The following is a 14,715-nucleotide window of genomic DNA, read 5'->3' on the forward strand; positions in this document are numbered from 1 at the left end:
CTTTTGTGTTTATTATATTAGGGTGTGTTGTGCACACTGCTATGTACCGCATCATATACTGTGCTACTTTCTAGCTATGCAAGAAACCCCTTATGTATGTTTGGTAGTGAGTGTATGTGTAGTGTGTTTGAGGTCTATCTGCTGCCAGAAGGTGCTCACCAGGTTCTGGAATGCGGCATGTAAGTAGGTCAGAAGTCTACGCACCTCCCCGGTTTCCCTCTATCCCTATTGCCTGTGGAGTGATATCATTGGTCTCTCCCTCAGGTAACATTTCGAGGATAAGGTACGTGGTTCCTTCTGTGGTCCCATGGCGGTCTGCAGACTTGTGAGTGGTCAGATCCCTCGTCACACGGTGTCTGCAAACTTACCCTCTCTCTATCATGGAAAGGGGAAAGACATTGGCGAGCTTTAGTACATCGAATGCGGTAGCAATGTGATGTCACCCGTCACCTCTATAGGAATATTTTTATCGGAAATGACTGTCTTAATAAAGACGACCTAGTGTTGAGTTCTGTTAAGATTGAAGTGAAACTCGGATGCATCAACTTCTTTACCAACCCACATCAACTCTGTAGTTTGGTGGGTTATCAGACAATACAACTGACAAAGGACAACTTGAGGATTGGTGAGAATTGGTCATGCGGAGAAAACTTCTCAAGGTGGTACAGTGAGTCTGTGCCCAGAGTTAGGTGCTCCTTTGGTTTCCACTTGCCGCTCTTCAGGAGTGGTGTATTTCTGTTGTAATCTGTCTCGAAACCATGTACACAGTGGCCATGAGTTACAAACAACAAAACACGAGGAAATTTTTCACTTTTCACTTCGAAATACTTCACTAAAGCACACAGTGCCAAAAACATATGGGAACATACGGGAGTTGGAGCTTGTGGAGCTGAAGACACCAAGGAAATTATGTTGTCCACCACGAAACCATGTACACAGAGGCCATAAGTTACAAACAAAACACGATGAAATACTTCAGTTTTCATATTAAAACACTTCACTAAAGCACACAGTGCCAAAAACATATGGGAACATACGGAGTTGGAGCTTGTGGAGCTGAAGACATCAAGGAAACTAAGTTGTCCACCACTAAACCATGTACACAGAGGCCATATGTTACAAACAAAACACGATGAAATACTTCAGTATTCCTATTGAAACACTTCACTAAAGCACACAGTGCCAAAAACATATGGGAACATACGGGAGTTGGAGCTTGTGGAGCTGAAAACATCAAGGAAACGAAGTTGTCCACGAGACTTTAATCAGGGGTTAAGTCGGCCAGTGTGGACGTGTCTGTAGGGTTGTGGGTCACCCATTTTGTGTGCTCCATCTTTCAGCGGAGCGTATGGCACGACGAGGCGAGGAGGAAGGCTCCCCTAGTCAGCATTGGGACCTAGCCTATTGCCTCTGGCTCGTCGGTACGTCAGTTCTTTTCTGCTCTTTTGCAACGCTTTGGGAGAAGTCCAATGTTCTGCAATGCCATTGAGATTAAAGAAGGGCTGCTTGATGATGGAGCCCACGGCTGAGTTCTTCGGCTGCATGTATGCATGTATGCTGCATATATGACGCGATGTTCCTTTTAATGGCATGTTTAATGAGGTCAGACATCCAGTGTGGATAGTCCAGTTCCATTGATCTTGCACTTCTGCCTGCTCAGTGTAAGGTGTTCTGTTTGATGTGTTTCATAAAATATATTTGTTGAAGTCAGCCCCCTTTCCTACGCTTGATAACGTCTCCCTAAGCACTGATCGTCCATTCAAAGACAGTTCGCACCGCTGCCCTGCAGCTCTTTTCCTTGTATCTTATCTTCCGCGAACCATTAAAGGCTGGAGCATCCTTCCTCATGAAGTTGTATCTCCTGGCAAAGAAGAGAAAGTTTGAATCCGTACTTTACTGATAAGTTTATTTTTGTGACATGGTCTGAATGGTTTTTTCATTATATGGCATTGCGATTACTACGTATTGTGACTGTGCTGGCTTTCATGCTATATCTCTTGTGTAACGGTCCCAAAATAAAAATAAAATTTTTAATTAACTTTAATTACCCCAGCTCAACTTCTACGTTGTCTTATCTTCTTCCCTCAGAAATGAGCCTCCAGCTTACTCGGCAGATGCAGCGAATCCTGGCGGCAGACTACAGGCTCACGCAGTTGCACCTCGACGTGTCCTCGACCGATAGCTCTCCCGCCGCCAGTACCTCCCGGACGGACTTGCCTTCAACGTCTGGCATCGCGACCACACCCAACCTCAGGCGCAGAGCCAGCAACGGTCCTCCGCCAGTCCGTAGGAGGGAGTCCTACGCGTACCGCGATTCTTCGGAGTCCTCATCTTCGGACGACGAGAGCCTGGACTTTAGGTGAGGCAGCCATTCGAGTTAAGGACTGGTGTCTTCGAGGCATGCCCTGTTTTACTGCATAATACTGCTGTTAATGCTGCGTTCATGTGCACCAACTTTTCCCATTAAGTAATTCAAACTCGAGCTGTTGAGAATCAGTCACCGAGTGAAATATGCGAAGTTGTATCCGTGAGTTGTCAGGAGCAACGGGTGCCAAAGTACCTGCAGGAATGCAGGCATGTCCTGTTCAGTGCATGGTCTAGTGTGTTTCTAGCAGGTCAGACTGTGTGATGACACATCACATGTCCGGGGCTGTGTGAAAGATAGTGCTGCCCCTGGTCCTTTCTTAGGGTTGCCACCAGGTCGGTTATTTGCGCGCTCTGCCGGTTGCCGGTAAGAAGATGATACCGGCAGCCTTTTGCCGGTATTTGTGGCTCCAGACCTTTCATAAGGGCTTTTACGGGGTTTTCCCCTTCAACATTCCACTACAGCTTGAATAAATCTGGAGCACAGACCTAACTCCGCAGTCACCAGTCGTTTTCTTAGTTATTTGTTATTACTGTATGATTATTCATTGTTATTATTCTTACCATTATTATTCATTACGTCTTGTGTTCGGAGGGGACAAGAGCAGTTGTTGGGCAAAGCTGTTGGTGGTTGTGTCGAGCCAGCTAGAACGTTCCTCACCCACTTTCCCTTTCCCACAAGCCTTTCCTCCTTTCCCTCTATTCCACCTCCTCTCCCTCGGCCGGTATTTTTCACGCCGAAAGGTGGCAACCCTGTCCCTCTCTTTGTGCTCCATTTTATTAACTCTTTCTGGTCTTAGGAGAGAAAGTGACGTTTCATTCCCTATAGTTCATTCTTTGTGACTTAGGCTGAACTTCAGATTGATAGTGATCGGGCCGAAACCTCGATCCTGTCAGCTCGCAAACACATACAGACTCCCGAATCTCGTCAGTCTCCCGATTGTACGGATGCGCCCTCCAATCTCCCGGAAAATTGGGGCCTTGGGCTTTTCTTCTGTAATTTTTCTTTAAGAGCTGCGCAAACGTATTCCTGAAGAATCAGGCAGGCCCACAACACGCGTTTCGCGGCATGACCATCCATGGCTAGACGTGGTGGAAGATAGTGTGTTTCATTACGTCCGCGTTTCTCGAGAAGATGCGCTATCATCCTGTCGTCAGTCCAGTCTCGTACAGTACTTTTGTCTCCTCCGATGGCGCTCTCCAAACAGAAGAAATACCTGCACGTGTTCCTCATACATGCCAAGTACCTTTTCACAGTTTTCTGGTTGAGGCACAGCCAGCTGCAGAGCGTAAGCGACCACGTGTGACCGCTGTTCCAGTATATTCCCAAAAAGTGTTGGAGCGAAGACCACTGCCATCATTGCTGAAATGGCTGTGGCCGCGCGAAATGTCCTGAAATGACGCGTCTTCGCAACTGTGGTCGATGTAAGCAGCAACAGCGCGTGGCAGCTCCACCCGACAGTGTCTACTTATAACTAGACCCTGAAGTTTTGGGTTTTACCCGATTCTTCCCCGAATTTGCACCCCTAATTGAAGGCTCACCCTTTAGGGTGAAACCCGATTTTTACCCGGTAAATTCACCTCACTGAGAAGTCTGTAGGAAAGCATTAACTTGTCTCTTTTGGCAGCAAATGTAGTTGCATCATCGTTTGTACCAAACCACTCCAGTTAGTTCGAGTAACTGAGCCCGATTTTTCCCCGGATTTAGCATACCGTCAGTTTTTTCATCCGAATTCGCACAAATTTAGTACACACGTTTATATACCCGGTTTTTACCCCCCGAATTTAGAAAAAATATTCAGAATATATTTTAGAAAAAATATAGACTTAGAAATATATTTATCATATTAGAAATATAGAAAAATATAAAAAAAAATATAGAAATCAGAAAATATTTTAGAAAAAATATTTCCCGAAAACTTCAGGCTCTACTTATGACGTAGAGGAATTGCAATACAGTGGCAATGCTATTCGAATGCACAAAATTAATGCATCCCGCCCCCCTCTCCCTGGTCGCGCTGCGGGCAGTCTCCCGAATTTTGAGTTTGTCAGGTTGGCAGGTATGGCAAATAATTGCACGAACCTCATGCTTACAGCACTCACATGGGCCTGATGCGTTCGTCAAGCAGACGCTGGGCACCCCTCCTCGCCCACCAGCGTGGCGAGGGGACGAGTGTGCCCGAGGTGCATGTACTGCCCCCTCAATCCCCACCACGCCCCTCTGCTCCACCGCCGCCACCACAGGAGAGGCCCAGGTCGCCTCCTTTACCGGTAATCTTGTCAGCATGGTCCGTTCCACGCGGTTTGGCAGCCGGTAGCGAGTGTCAGCGGCTGAATCTTCGACGTGGGGCTACGGAAGCGGCGCCCCGTACATGTCTATGTTGTATGATGCTGGATTGAGACCCAGACTTGGTGAGTGCCTACTTTAATACTCGCAAAAATACTCCAAAAGCCGGGAGACGACATAACCGACAAAGAAGTAGAGAACTTCGACTTTACATAACAAAATAACAAGTTTTACTAAGACGTTTCGTCCGTCATGCGACGAACAGTCCGTCGCGTGTCCGACAATCCGTCGCATGATGGACGAAACGTCTGAGTAAAATTTGTTATTTTGCTACGTTAAGTCGGAGTTCTCTGCTTTTTTGTCTACGTTAATACTCCTTCAGGTTGCACGTCAATTGTTCTGTTGAGATGCTGGAGTCAAGAGCGTTGGTGGTTTGTTGTTCTGCAGTGCAGTAGTTACTGCATGCATGTGTCATGGTGGGTGGCAGTGCTCCATCCTTTACGTTTTCCTCTTGTGAAATTACAGCAAAATGTACCGCGGTGTCAAATACAGTGAAATGTGGTGGCACGATTTCTGCCGGGAAAATTTCAGTTCGACAATATAGAATGAAAAGGAGAAAAGTGCTCGTGGCTTCTCACTTTTTGTAGCGGATGCCTCCCAGCAGTGCTGATTACGTTGCTTGTACAGGAGCAAATGTGGTGGATGCCCTGGTGGCGGGCGCCCATAACAGCAGCGCGGTAAATTAGAGGTTACCAGAGGCCCATTTTGTGTTCAGCAGCTCCTTGCACGGCTGAAGTTTTCCTGTCATAGGACAATTTTGAGAGTGCGGCGAATGCAGATGTGCATGCCCTACGGCAAGCCCTTGGCCGTTCTCCGTTCCGTGCCTTTAGGTATCTTCTGCAATGTAAGCGTCTGCTCTCCCTTGCTTCCCAATGCAGGCAGCCATGAAATCCTTCCCAACCTCACCCACCGTATCCAGTGTTGGGACATGACGACTGCCCAGATTCCTGACATAAGTGATGGTAGGACAGAATTACTTCATCGTGGGCATTAAAGGAGCAAGTGAAAGATCCATTCCATAAATTTTCGTTTTGACTGCTGCGGGTGATATGACAGATATGTTCCTGCACGTGAACGATGATTGGAGCTGATGCAGCACGTGCAGGAAGGTCCTTTGATCTGTGCACCCTCTAGCATACCTCGCTTTCTGTTGGGGGTGGGGTGGGGGTGGGGGAGGGCTACGTAAGAGATGAGTTAGGACGACGTGACTCAATGACACAGCAGGACCCGATAGAAATACTGATAATGGGCTCGCTGATACATGGCACAGAGAGGGGGCCCAGTTCTTGTCTCTCGACAGATACCTGATTTTTCAGCGTGTTTTTTTGTAAACTGACTTGTGCAAGTGATAGAACACTGTTGAACAAAAGTTTTTCCAGGGTTTCTCCTGATAAAGTGCTCGAGTTATTAAACGGTGTTTCGAGTAGTTGCAAACGTCACTTCATTGCTCCTTTAATGTGACTACGACTTTGACCGCAAAAGATCGGCCACGCACTTACGCAAACACCTCTCGCCCGCAGCCAAAGCCTGCGTGGTGGCGCCACGATGCAAGATACACAACGACGCCAGTGTTGCCCTCGGGGGCGGTCTCGTAGCAGCTCTGCTACCGAACGGGCTCCTGGCAGCTTCTCTAGGAGTGTATTCCTTGAGGAAAGGTAGCCTCGGACAGCTACTATACACGTGGTCCTTTGGAACAAATGCCATTTCCGTCAGCCTGTCTCCCATGGCTCGCTACTTGGTCGTGGGCTTCGCTTCTACCCGTGCCCTCTTTCCTTCAGACAGGGAGGTAAAGGTATTCTCGCAAAATTCTCGTAAAAATCTCGTAAAAAAAATCTCGTACAATTAAAATTTTTATAAATTTTAGAACAGATTCTAAAGAAAGCTTGTTTTGAACTTGTTTTGATGCAAATAGGTTGCAACATGTGACATTTCTGTCTAAAGTAATCGTACTAATGCATCAGTTCATCCTCCATCTTTCAGGTGGTAGCCCAAATTTTTAAGCTGGGCTCTGCAGATGTATGCGCACTCTCTTCTGTAAGTACCTCCTTCATTTGCACAAAGTCAAGTTTCAAAACATTTGCAACGTCTCTTACATTCGGTGTAACGAGTGCATTAGATTTTTGTTCATTTGAATCTGGACTCGATTGTGTCACAGAATAATGGGGTCTTTTGCCAGGAGGACGGAAGCAGTGGTCGGGGTCTCTTACAGCACGTAGGCAACATGAGTCAGCCTGGAGGTACCCAGCCGCCCGTGAGCCTCAACTCAGTCCGCTGGCTTCCGCGGCCCGGAGAAGGGCTCATTTATGGGACAAATCGCGGCACCCTTTGCATCTGCAGGCCGCAGTATGTACATCGTCAACTTCATATTCGTAGCACATTGCTGCATGACTTCACAGAGCGTTATGACCGCAGTAGTCACTGTGCCAGAAAAACCTGAGTCATCATCGCCGCCATCATCATCATCACTTCACACAGCGGGTGCTTACTGTAGACTTTGGTAGTTGTGTCTTGGTTGTAGTTAGCACACTTGACCTATGGTCATGAAGTGTGGGTTTGATCGAGGCTTTTATGTTGTGTTTGGCCATGTCTGTGCCAGCCTCAGCCACCTCACTGTCAGGTTGGTTTCCATCATGTTCACTCTCTGCCTCGTCATGTGTGTGTGAGCATGTTAAAGAAAATAAGAGTCAGTCTGTAAAGATGGTGAGTGCATGTCCTCTCTGTCTGAATGAGGCAACTGGTAGTGGTAAGCCATCAGGAAGTTCTGCCAGGTGATTGTAGGGATTAGCACATTTGACTGGTAATCAAGAAGTTCAGGTTCGAATTCCCTCTGATGACTTCTCTTTTTGGTGACTGCCTTATATTTAGAGCCTGAAGTTTTAGGGTTTTACCCGATTCTTCCCCGAACTTGCACCCCGAATTGAAGGTTGCCTCTTTAGGGTGAAACCCGATTTTTACCCAGCAAATTGCCCTCACTGGGATGTCTGTAGGAATGCATTAATTTACTTGTTTGGCAGAAAAATTCAGTTACATCACCATTTGTACCAAACCACTACAGTTAGTTGAGTAACTGAGCCCGATTTCACCCCAAATTTAGCATACTGAAAGTTTTTTCACCTGAATTCACACAAATTTAGTGCACACGTTTATTTACCCGATTTTTACCCCCCGAATTTAGAAAAAAAAAATTTCCCGAAAACTTCAGGCCCTACATATATTGGCAGAAAGTCTCTCAGATGGCGTTCATACCTTCACTGCCATACTTTGTAAGACATAGACCGACGTGTGATTTTTTTTATTAATTGCGCTGTATCAGACTCACTGTCTGGTCAGATGTCCAGGTAATTATAATTCTCATTTCTTTTTTTCTCTAGAAAGCCCATACTAAAGGAAGATAACGGGAAGATGCAGAAGAAATCCGGTCCCACAAGAGACTCCACCAGTCCGTTTGTGATGCTTACAGACCAGGTGGACCAAGCAGCACGCAATACCACCATTCAGGTTGGTGATACATTCGCTCACCGAAAGATCACACCTGATCGTTTTAATTTGGGCAGATTTGTTTATGTAACAATGACTGTTTGCTACGTAAACAGCAAGTACGCAATCCTGTTGTGGAGCAGGTACGTCACATCTACACACAGTGCATGAACGAACTTTGTTTAAAAGTGATAAACCACAGTTGCATGCATGCCAAAAACATGCAAGATATAGACCAAAGTTCAACGAAGCCATTTGGTTGGAGCTATCTTCTTTAATTGCTTCTCATGCTAAAAACAATAAGGGGATATTATTTGTTTCCTGTCCTTTTGACCCAGCACTGGGGGGGTTTCATCACTATCAAAATCAATTACATACTGACCTGTGCAAGTTAAACTTTCGTTCACGAACGACTGCCATACAAAAACGGAGGCTTCATACCATGGCTATTGTACCACGTTTTGCTTTGCTGTGTGACTCCTGCTGGACTTTGCTGATTCCATTTTCGAAGACTAAATTTGTCCCCAGAGACATTGAAAAAAAAAGGACATTCAAACACGTTTTGGTTTGAACCAGTCCTGTCAACAGCGTCCCAAACCGCAGTACCGCAGACGCAGACGACGGGAACGCAGACGACGCTACGTGGCGCAGGTCACCTCCTGCAGCCAACCATGGCGGGACCGAGTTCACCGCAGGACGGTTCCACTTCGCAGGCTGCTCCCCTGGCACAGCGGTTCTTCACGTGCTAGCTCAAGTGCTTTTTTTTTCTTTTTTTTCTTTTTTTTTATAGGGACCGAACTTACGACTTGTTGCCAACACTCGTTACCTGTGATATGCTAGACGCGGTGTTCCAGCTGCTGCCGTCGCTCCAGCACTCTCTGACAGCTTTTATAGGTCATGTAACATTAATGTGTATAGGAAGTTAAGATAGGCTGCTGGAGCGGCGCGACGACGACTCACGCGTGCGGTTTGCTGGAATAGTGGTAATAAATCGGTGTCAACTCGGACTGATAATAGTATAAAGTCATTAGTCAAAGAAGACCTTTGAGCGGGAGAGAGATTGCTTGTGGTGTCCAGTGAAGGGGTGATGTTTCCTTCTTTGCTTATCTCTCACATTTTTGTCTCATCGGCATGATGGAGTGTTGATACAGTGTATTCGGACTGTACTACATTGTTCATCCTGATTGGTCGTCCTCTGTGTGATTACAAGAACGATCTCGACGCTGTAGTCACCAGCAAAGGGGGCAGTCGCAAAACAAGCATCACAATCGGCCCTCTGCCCCTAGCGGGCCAGTCAAAAGGGGTAAATACCTGGACTTGCATCGTTTGACGCTCTACCCTGCGCAGGTTCACAATGTCCCAGGCTAAGTAGATCTTTTCAAAATGAAATTTGTCAGTTGAACCTTATGTAGAGTGTTGTAATCAGTGTTTATTTTACAAAGAGCTCCTGTACCCTTTTAACTTTGAGCCTAAATTATTTACCTCGAAGGACACTCTTACGAAGTGTGAAAAAAGTAAAACGAGAGAGAGAGGGCAAAATTTAAATATACATCATGCCGTGCCCGTCAGCTGATTTTTGCCGTTTTTAGTCGTTCAGAATTGTCTATGTGAATTATGGTTCTTTCCAGTGAAGTAAAATTTGTGGTCGTTCACCTCTCATGGTTGTAAGTTGATCGATGCATCGCCGATCAGCCGTCATCCTGTAGACACATTTGTGTCCTACCGGGCATCATCCTTATACCATGAATACACCTTGTAGGTAAAATCATTGATATACAAAGTTATAATTTTGATGGTCCAAAAAAAAAAGGATTAATGTTGCATTGAACTTTGTGTGTGCCATAATTTTAATCTGCGGTGGATGTTATAACATTATGCAACATGACCCACTTAATGAGGTGGAGTGCAGTGCAAAATTTTATGAAGGATTCTGATAGTATATTTTCTCTCTTTGATTTTTGCATAATTTCATGAAGTTATCGAAGTTTGACAGTTAATCGCATTGGATGTGACCTATATTGATTGGTGATATGTGGATAGGGTTGCTGTTCCTTGCAGTGTATAAGCGTTATGAGCAGCAGGACTGTACAGTTCCTCTACATACTTGTCTTGGACATTAGATTTTGCGCTATAAATATAGAAATAAATGTGCTGGAGTACAATCACACTGTCGTACGTCAGTGATGTAGTATTGGGATTGTTCGTTGTCTGTGTGACAGAGTTGTTTCCCACGCCCTGGTACAGGACGCGAAAGGAGCAACGAGGCGACATTTAACGTGGCTCAAGACCCTGTGCATCAGGTGTCACCAGGCAAAATACCTTCACTGTGCAGTGTATTCTAACTTCATTATGAAATTTACAAAAACAGTCTGAGAAAGCAGCCCAGGACGGCCGACACGATCCTGCCGTGACGTCGAAAAGTCCGCGTGCGTTTCATCTTTGCTTCTTTCTGCTCAGTCGCGCCAGTCTACGTCACGAGTCACATGCCAGGAGACAACGCTACGTCACGACGTTCCCTCCTCCTCCTCCGATACGCAAGAGTGGAGGATTTTTTTAAAAGTGTGCCGAACGGAGGCCGCGTGTGTGTGTGCGCGCGCGGGTTGCAGGTCACTTCGCAGGAGCTCATTTTGTACGTTGCAGAACACGCCGCAGCCAAAAACAAACAAACACAAAGAAAATATACAAACAATGTCACTAACAGAGTATGTTGGTCAACGGACGCTGGCCCCACAGCACGCCCTGACACCTTGTTGACGTGATCGTTAAAGGCTTGGCATGCATCGTCTGGCCAGCATCGGGTGGTTGTCGCGAAGAGATTCACCGAAAAGAATACACAACCACTCTTTTTTCGGTAATAGCAATACATATCACGAGATTTAAACCGTATACCCTCTTTCGCCATCGCCATTCAATGTATTCCTACGGTTTCACGGATACCGCACATGCTGTTTGAGACAACAGTGTAAGCCTCTTACTTTCCCATATGCGCTTAAGCGAAGTGTAGAAAGAGTAGCGTTTGCACACACCAGTAAGAGCGCTGTTTTGGACTGCTGACGAAGGCGCCGAACAGCACAAAGACATCGGCAGACACACGCCGCTTTCCCGAACACTCGAAGGTCATCATAGCGAATGCGGTCCTCCGGTGGCCGGCTTCCTCTTTGAAACTGTAGATGGGTAGAAATCCAGCGAACCGGTAGAGATGTAGGAAGGGAGTTGCCTCAGCTGTGTACGTCGTCATGGAAACGGAAAAGCATGCACCTTCCTTTCTCCACGATAAAACGTCACAAAAAAAAAAAAAAAAAGAAAAACTGGCGAAGAGGTGAAAAATTGAAAGCTCTCCCAGCGCGCGACGTTCGGAGCATCGTGCCGTCACCTGGTGCGGGAGTTCAGTCACCCCCTCCCCCCGCAATAATGTGTCCCTTTCCATCCGAGGCGATACATAAATAACAGTATCATATCGTACCCAGAAAAAAATCACATGCTCGCCGAGAGCTTCTTATGTTGTTTTTGGCGTTGAAAAAGAGAGGAGGCGGCGGTACTGGTGCAGCACGTCACCCCCTTCTGTCGGTGCGGATGGTGGTGATGGTGCGGACCGCACGCCACTAGTGACACCACTGTCTCGGAGTGCAATAGCTCCGTAACGCGGGATCGCAGAAACAGCGTTATGATGTGCATGTTTATATGCAACAATCACTAAGTTATTTCTACAAGAGTCTGGAAATGGTTTTACAACCCCTTTAACGACGTCTGCTGTCCGAATTATGCCTCGGCTTCTCCTGTAACTTCCTTTTTTGTCAGGTTTGGAAACTAAAAATAGTCCGATGAGGCAAGATCCGGAGTACGGCGCGTGTTCCATGCATTCAAATCGCAGGTCTTCAGAACCTGCATAGTCTTGACTGCTCTGCGAGCCGGTCCAGTCCCGTAAAAGAATGCCTTTCCGTACCTTCCCGTGCCGTTTTTCTTCGAAAACCTCCTTTCACAGACAGAGTAGGCCACTAGTAGTTTGCTGCATGAACTCTTCCGCCCTTCGGGGGATATAGCCAGTCATCAATGTCTACGATGAGGAATTGCGCTCGTATATCTGGAAGTGGGTCGGGCCGATAACTTTTCAGCACGCCCTCGTACAACACAAGCATCAACATCATCATGCATAGCAACATCTGTAACAGTTTAATTACCATAAAATTGCAGTTTGTATTGGTATCATATTAGTATCGATGCATTTCATTATAACGGACGCGTAGGTTTCGGACGAGGCTATTCTTAGTGATCATGGGTGAAAATTGGCAAAGAACACTAATTTAAAACTTTGCATAACGCCATTTCAGGGAGCTGCATCGACGTCCCTCCACCACAACTGAAACGCTCTCCGGAACGCCTTGGTATGACGTAGAAGGAAATTGACTCGTCCTTCGGGTGGTAGTTGTCGTTCCACCTGGTACCCGTGCCTCTTGTGCGACATATCGCTAGCCTCACAATTGTCTAAAGCATAGTAGACGAAGAACAGCTGATCTGAGGATAGTTTCCGGCAAAGTGGACAGGCGAAAATCGACGTTCCAAATTCTCTTGATGTGCAGGAGGTCCTGGTAGGCCCTGAGAGCGAGCTGCAATGCCGTTGTCTGCTCCAAGATGGTCTGTTTGAGCCACTCCGCGTCACTGACGACGAGACGTGTCTGGTTTCGCAGGAGTGGGGGAAGCTGCCTGAAGTCTCGCACGAGGCAGTCCTGGAGGTTCTCTATTGTGCGCTGCGAGTCGTCCGACAAATGAAGCGGTGTTTCTTTCTCGTACAGCGTCGCGTCGAACAAGGTCTTGACGAGAGCTTTGTAGACGCGCACTGCCATTCGAGCTTGATGAAAATCGAACATAGTCCCGTTGGAAGGTACGGACGTGTTCAAGACTCCGACGGGGATTCTTATCGTCTGGCGAGGCAGATCGTACGTTGCCGAAGTCTCAAACAAACTGGAACGCCCTACCTTCCACGTTGTTTGACTGAGGATCTCCTGAAGCATCTCTTGCTGCCGCATCATAGATAAGTCGTGGTAGGACTTGAGAGGGCTGTCATTTCTGCTTACGATGTAGTTGAGGCTGCAGGGCATGCTTCCGTCTACGAGTTTGTGTGGAAAGAATGCTTCAACATAGGTGTGCTTGAACTTGTACTGGAGCAGGAGTGCAGTCGCCGCGTCGAACCACGCTATGCTACCGACATTGCGCAGAAAGAGGTCCTCTATTTGGGACAGCCAGTGGCGGTGGGTCACGTCGTCCTGGATTCGCGAGCTGGCGTAAGCCTTGAGGATACATGCCGGAAGGATTTGCTCTACAGAACGGAGACAAACGGAAGACATCTTTTGCGAAGGGATTCGGCCGTAGGCATGAAGCGAATACAGCTTGAGAAGAGGGGAAATAGATTGTTGGAAGAAAGGTGCCAGGGAGATCAGGGCTCGAAACCCGAGGTAGTTCAACAGCACACGCGGGTTCAGCGCATTCAGCAATCTCCCTATTCTGTTCTGAGCAAAGTCGGGTGGTTGCAACAACAAATTGGTGTTATGGTCCACGTTGACGATGTTGTCAAAAACTCTCTTGAGGAGAGTTCGGAAGCCGACGTGCAAATCCATCACTTCAACTACTTTTAACTGGAAGTCCGTCGAACTCGTTGAGCCAGCGACGGAAGCAAAACTCGCGAAAGCTGCAGTGACGTCCGCTTCGATGCCCTGAGTGTCATGCACTCCGAATGCCATCGCTGCTTCATGCACGGCCGCCTTGAGCATTTCGCTGATTCGTTGCAGTAAGAGGTCCTCTGCCAATAGCAACTGCTTTGGCTCCTTCAGTGCAATCATACGACGCCTAGTGTCCGAGGGATCAGCCACAACCGTAACGATCACGAGAGCACCCAATCCAAGATCGCGTATGAGCTCTCCCGCAAAAGCCCAGACGTCGTCATCTTGTCTGTTTACAGATTGTGCGATAGGCCAGTCCCTAATCCTCCAGGTACTGAATAGGCGTCGAGCGTATGCAACTCCATTGTTGTCTACTAAAATCGAGTCCAGGCATACCTCGTACAACTCACGCGCAGGTGTTGCCCATGCTGCGTTCGAAGGGTCCTGAAGGTAACGCAATGCTTGAACCTCTATGGTTGACTCTATGACAGTGTCTGTTGAAGTGTCCCAGTATGGGTCGCCGGAAGAAGCACCAATGCTCTGTATCCATAGCTCACACACGTAGTCGAAGAAGTTGTCGCAAGGGTCTTTGGTGTCACTGAGTAACGAGTCAAGGTAGGTACCTTCTCTTTTGCAGTAGTCGGTATCGCACAAGAAAGTGCTTTTTCCCGTGGAAGAACTACCAGAGGAAGTGCTCCCATTGCTATCAGTCGGCAACGTAGGTCCAGTACTTGATGTCGTGGCCGTACCATCGCCATGTTTAGCGAACCCAATTGCGAGAACAATAATTACCCAAACGATGCACAACAGACTGAGTAGTATGACAAGCTTATTTTCTGGGTAAAGCGCAATGCTCGACTCTTCAAATGTAAA

At 47.1% G+C, this 14,715-nt stretch overlaps 1 protein-coding gene across 1 annotated transcript; it reads left to right on the forward strand.

Annotated features, from left to right (window-relative positions):
- The first annotated feature begins 1,196 nt into the window (after positions 1–1,196).
- LOC135367602 (uncharacterized) lies at positions 1,197–12,592 on the forward strand. The gene is made up of 10 exons (XM_064600892.1): positions 1,197–1,421; positions 2,089–2,359; positions 4,461–4,635; positions 4,683–4,776; positions 5,590–5,673; positions 6,232–6,497; positions 6,692–6,745; positions 6,888–7,054; positions 8,083–8,331; positions 12,517–12,592. Exons 1-10 carry the CDS (start codon positions 1,349–1,351, stop codon positions 12,590–12,592), a joined length of 1,509 nt encoding a protein of 502 aa, XP_064456962.1. The 5' UTR covers positions 1,197–1,348.
- Positions 12,593–14,715: the final 2,123 nt, after the last annotated feature.

Source organism: Ornithodoros turicata, chromosome 8, assembly GCF_037126465.1.
Source record: "Ornithodoros turicata isolate Travis chromosome 8, ASM3712646v1, whole genome shotgun sequence".
Lineage (NCBI taxonomy): Eukaryota > Metazoa > Arthropoda > Arachnida > Ixodida > Argasidae > Ornithodoros > Ornithodoros turicata.